Source organism: Lactuca serriola, chromosome 4 (genome assembly GCF_051521515.1).
Source record: "Lactuca serriola cultivar US96UC23 chromosome 4, Lser_US96UC23_V15, whole genome shotgun sequence".
In the NCBI taxonomy this organism is placed as follows: Eukaryota; Viridiplantae; Streptophyta; class Magnoliopsida; order Asterales; family Asteraceae; genus Lactuca; species Lactuca serriola.
This window is the reverse complement of record NC_136411.1, coordinates 120,150,884-120,156,764: the sequence shown is the minus strand read 5'-3', so window position 1 is coordinate 120,156,764 and position 5,881 is coordinate 120,150,884. Positions and strand designations below refer to the sequence as shown.

Genomic DNA, 5,881 nt, shown 5'->3' with positions numbered 1-5,881 from the left:
GTTCTAAGTGTTTAATTATTTATTAGTCGAAAACTTATTTAATCAAGTAAAAATAAAAAATTCTGTTTCTTTTTCTTTCAATTCCATGGTTTCTTCGCTTACAAAATTATCTCTTTTTCTTTTTTTTTTTTACTTTCTTTCTTGGGGTCTATATAATTAAGTCGATCCACGTAAACCAGTATATCCATCATAGATACACATGACATTTACATGTATGTATATGTATATGTATATATACGTGTATATATGGATATTTATGTATATGACCTTCACTAGGGCTTCTTATTGTGTTTTATTTTGGGTGTAGGGAGATGGAAGTGCTTCAAGAGGTAATGGAGAGGCTAAGATCAATTGTGGGTCCTGAGAGTTGGGATTACTGTGTCCTTTGGAAACCAAGTAAAGATCAAAGGTACATACATATGTGTGTGTTGATGGAGTGTGATAAATTTAAGAAAAGTGGTGATTAAAATGTGAAATGAATTAGGTTGATTGAATGGGCGGATTGCTGTTGTTCTGGGAGCAATGGAAGCCATGGAAATGGTGGAGAGGATGAACAACGAGTTCTCTTTCAATGCAAAGATGTCACCTTCAATCACTCAACCAAGGATGCTTGCCACCTTCTTTCACTTTTACCTTCTTCCATGCCTTATGATCACTCTGGGTTAAATTTCTTCTCTTAAATTTTCTTTCTTCTAGTATATTTTCTTTTGTAATATATTTGAGTAATCAGACTATTTAATATATTTTTTCCTTTGGTTTACTAAATTTATGTTCATCAGGATATATGGACAAACCATGATATCTAATCAACCACGATGGCTAAACTTTTCCAATAGCTCCAATACTGATTTTTCTGAGGTAAAATTAACCATCAATATTTACCCAATTTTATAACTTTTACCATGTATAAGTTACTGTTGTTACACCAATAATAAGTACGTAATTTCACTTGTATTGCAGGATAATCTTGGGACCAAAGCTTTGATTCCTGTTCCAATTGGACTTGTTGAACTCTTTGTATCTAAACAAGTAACTTTTTTTACAATATGATTAATTTGAGAACTAGTAGCAAAATATTGTTGATTTGTTTATTATAGCATCCAACTTCCATTTCCTCGTATTACAAAATTTGTATTTTCAAAATCTACCTAGTTTATAGCAATGTCATCAAAATACAAAGCCATTCTCACTACTATATTGAGGTAGGGTTTATAAAGTATAATGCCCCTAATAGAAAAATGTGAAACTATAATGCTATAATTGGACAGATTTTTCAAAGTAGAATAGCTTAATAAAGGAAAATTAAACATAAGTTGTGTAGTAGAAGTACATGAATAGAGCATTAGAGTGTTAAAAGTATGTTGTTTCTTGAATTTAGTATTTTGTTTATCATAAATAACAAGAATGGAAACTATGTGCTTTCGCCTTTAAAAGAAAAAATGAACTCAAGATTTCCTTGCATGTTTTTTTTCTCAAATATATGTTATTGTATGTAGATACCAGAAGATCAAAGCATCATTGATTTTGTGACCACTCTATTTAACATGTCACTAGAACAACATCCTATCTTGAACACGAACAACAATGTGGACTCAAGCTTCTCGGTAAACATGGACAATTTAGACAATGAAGAATCAAAGGATTACATAGCTCAAGTACTCGACGACCAAAAAGATCCAAATAACCATTTCCAACCACCGATTTCTCCGGCTACCATGTTAGAAAACCTAAACCTCTCACCCCACAATATCTCTGATAACCATTTGCATCCGATGAACTTCTTGCAACAATTCAACTATAGTGAAAATCGAAATGGCAAGAACATGTTCTTGGAAGGCACAAGTGAGCCGATGATGATGAACCATGATGACCCTTTTGACCCTAATTCAGAGGAGAATGTAGGGTTTGACCATGAGATTGATATGGCCTTGCAAGGGCAAATGATGGGTGAGAATATGAACAAGGGGCACCTCATGGAGCCATTGGAGAATGGTGCAAAGAAGCAAGGGGACATGAATCGTTCGGATTCTGTCTCCGATTGTAGTGATCAAAATGATGAAGAAGATGATCCAAAATGTCGGAGGAGGAATGGAAAGCCACAGTCAAAGAACCTTATGGCTGAGCGGAAGAGACGAAAGAAGCTTAATGATCGCCTCTATACTCTTCGTTCTTTAGTACCCAAAATCACCAAGGTACACTTAAAAGCTATAGTTATCATATGAGTTTGATTATCAAGTTAAATGGTAGTCTAATAAATGATGTTAAAAAATATTTAAGAAACTGATTCCACATTTCGAAGATGGGAGGAAAAATATAAATGACAAATCTGTAAAAAATTTGGGCTTGATGAATAAAATCTCGTCTTTCTGATTTTTTTTTTTTTCTATTAAGTCGTTCTTTTTTGCATTATGTCAAAGAAAAACATCAATTTATACCTTAGCATATTAAATCATGTTTATTTTTATGTTTGTTAAGTAAAAAAAAAATAGCACCCTAATAAGACTAAAAGTCAAATGTACCCATAACGGAACATTTGAGCTTTGATTTTGTAGTAAGATAGAGCCTCGATACTCAAGAATGCGATTGAGAAAGCCTCATTGATCTCACTTTCTCTATTGAGTTGTTATTTGTATGTTAAGCTAAAATGAAACACTTATATGTAGCCTACATGATTAAGTCATGTTCATGTTAAGTTTATTAAGTAAAAAAGTATCACCTATATGACATTGAGTTATGTTATGGTAGTTGGATAGAGCCTCTATACTAAAAGATGCAATCGAGTATGTGATGGAGTTGAAGAGACAAGTAGAAGAGCTCCAAAATGAGTTGGAAGAGAACTCCGATGACGAGGGTACCACAAATAACCAAAGCACAATTGTTGAACAAGAGGTGATGCATGGCAATGGAAGCAACCTAAAACGTAGGTTTAGCCATGGACACGGGATGTTTGTGAATGGTCCTCAATTAGAAGCTTATTCAGGCGTCGGTGCCATTGATGTCCCAAAACATACCCCAGACACCGAAGGTGCTAACGAGAAAGGGCAACAAATGGAGGTAAAACACACACATTATTTCATTTTTTTCTTGATAAATAATATGTAAAATAATATCTTAGAAAATTACAACACACTTGAAGAGACGAAAAGAACAAATAAATGTTCTCAAATTAGTAAAAAAATACATTTATACATAGCACTTAATACTCGATTAAGCCCATCAAGTAAAATGTAAACACCATATGAGTGTTGACTAGAAAACTTTCTAACTCATTTCTCTATTCATGTTTTGCATAGCCACAAGTGGAAGTTGCATCCTTAGATGGAAACGAATTTTACGTGAAGGTATTTTGTGAGCACAAACCAGGAGAATTTGTGAGGTTAATGGAAGCATTCAACTCTCTAGGACTCGAAGTGACAAATGTGAATGTTACTAGCTTCAGATGTTTGGTTTTGAATGTCTTCAAAGTTGAGGTAAGCACAGAAACAAAAACAAAAACCATTCCACTTCTCTTTTTCGGTATAAATGCAAGAAATAGCAACATACTTTCATTTATTTGTTTATTAGCATTCTACTTTAATGAAGAGTGATGAGTTTATTGACATATATTTGTGTTTGTTGTAACAGAGGAAAGATAGTGAAATGGTGCAAGCAGACCATGTCAGGGAATCCCTGCTTGAGATAACACGAAACCCTTCTAGAGGGTGGCCGGAAACCACCACCAAAGCACCAGAAAATGGGCATGGCATGGCGGACCACCAACTCCACCACCACCATCACAACCACAATCACCACCACAACCACCATTCCCACCTCCATAATCACCAGAAACCACAGTACCACTACAATGCAATTTATCAAGTTCTTAACTGAAGTGTTCAAAACACTTTTTAGTTTCCATGTTTTAGCTTCATATGAAACACATGATCTGTTGTCTACTTGTCTTACATTCCATCAATAAATTGCAGTTTCTGATACTATAAATTGCTATTCAATGGAGATAATTGTACAATTTCTTGATAATAGTATCACATAATCATACATAAGTGGTATTTAACTATTTATTAATCAACGAAGAAGAGTCATTAAGCACAACATCAAAATAATTGTACAAAACGATCAACTATGGCATCCAGCAAAACTCAGTATCCTTTTCTAACAAGAACAATTCACAACTCCCTAAGTTTTTGGTGATAAAAAGCACTTCTGATTCAATAAAGATGAAATGAGACGATCATACACTGCTTTTAATTATTTGTCTCCTTGCTAAAAACTTTGCTATGGAAGGAGTGAGAGCAATTGTGATTGGAACCCTTACCGGAAAAAGAGCCTTATTACAGAGAACAGCCAGCGCCAGTGCACCGCCGCTCGACGCCGCTAGTTCAGCCGTCCGATTCCTCGGTTTCACTTCCTGATTTGATTGGGACATAGTTACAACTTCTCCTTCCGTTTCTTCCTTTGGGCCTCCCATACCAACTTTTTCGAGGATCGATTCAAGCTGTTTGAAACGGACCTTTTCTAGAGCGGATTCAACGTCGACGTTGTTTTTTATAGCAACGTATAAACCGGAGATGCTTGCGGCGGAGACGGAAAAGTGTACTCCGAGAGCTACCTTTCCGTACTTCTTTAATAACTCACGGAATCGACCTCCAGCCATTGATGTAAGAATTTCTTCGTGGATTTGATAGTCTAGGGTTTGTTGACAGGGTTTTAGATGTCGGAGAGGATGAAAAGTCGTTTGACGGGCGCCGCCGATGGTAGACTTTTCAGCATGCTATCGGGCTGGGCTTTATCGGTCCAAGGAAAGTGAACCCAACCGGGATAATCGTAAATCGTAACAAATAGCAATCTATTTATCTTATCACTAGGAGTTACCCGTGCGATGTGGAGATGAGAGATAGTCAAATTGTTTTTATAATTGTTTCATTTTCGTGTCAGATAGTTGGTTTCGTTTTTTTGTTGAGTGTTTTTTGTTGGATATTTCATTTCGACGAATAGCTTCTAGCTAGACACGTAGATGTAGGAGCGGAATAGTTTCTATTTCTAATGCGATGTGGTTTTTATTTTACGATTAAATTAAATATAAAAATGTATGTAGAGGTCTTCAATGTGGGATCCATGAATATGTTCGATGGTCAATTAGTTTCATTTATTAAATAACGAATAATTTATTTTTTAATGTCAGTTTCTTTTCGACGGTTAATTTTTTTGTAGTTATTAGTTTTTATCATGGAAATTGGTTTTATTTGGTGATTGGTTTGGATTCGACAGACCACTAAAAATTTCTTTCGGCAAGTGTGGTATTCAAAAGTATGCAATTCAACAATAAATATATTTTACCTTTCAATGACACACACTATTTTATAAGTATTCAAAAGTATGCAATGCAACAATAAATATATTTTACCTTTCAATGACACACACTATTTTATAAGGTTTTTTTTACGTTGATTAAAAAATCTTATTTTATTTATTTTCATTTTTAAACCACTAACACGTATATTTTAACTGTAGATTGAAAGGTACGTTGTGTCTTGATTTCAAAAAATACCAAAATAAATCAAATTAAACTTTTTCAAATGTTTTTTAATATTTGAATAAATAATAAAATATAGAAAACGTAAAATCCTATCTAATCATTATATAACTATTTTTTAGTTTTATTAAAGATTTCTTAAATAATCTTATTATCATAAAATATATATTTTCATATTTGATTATGTGTATAAGAATCATATTACATGATTTTGATAATTATTTAAAAAGTATTATTGAACTATTATTATGAAGAATTATTAATAACCAAGTAAACAAATATTATTTTCATATTTTTATCAGAAAATATTGCCTATGATTTCCCAAAACATTGATAGTTCGTTTAATT

General features: G+C 33.5%; 2 protein-coding genes across 2 annotated transcripts; one reads left to right on the top strand and one right to left on the bottom strand.

The window, feature by feature from the left end:
* Window positions 1-311: 311 nt before the first annotated feature.
* On the top strand, window positions 312-3,957 carry AMS (basic helix-loop-helix (bHLH) DNA-binding superfamily protein). The gene is made up of 8 exons (XM_079039820.1): window positions 312-409; window positions 485-661; window positions 780-858; window positions 961-1,029; window positions 1,497-2,192; window positions 2,746-3,054; window positions 3,294-3,470; window positions 3,625-3,957. The coding sequence occupies exons 1-8, from the start codon at window positions 312-314 to the stop codon at window positions 3,868-3,870; spliced, it is 1,851 nt and encodes a 616-aa protein (XP_078895946.1). The 3' UTR covers window positions 3,871-3,957.
* Window positions 3,958-4,036: 79 nt separating this feature from the next.
* LOC145102427 (uncharacterized) lies at window positions 4,037-4,840 on the bottom strand. The gene has a single exon (XM_079039821.1). It carries the CDS (start codon window positions 4,652-4,654, stop codon window positions 4,232-4,234), a length of 423 nt encoding a protein of 140 aa, XP_078895947.1. The 5' UTR covers window positions 4,655-4,840; the 3' UTR covers window positions 4,037-4,231.
* Between the last annotated feature and the right edge of the window lie 1,041 nt (window positions 4,841-5,881).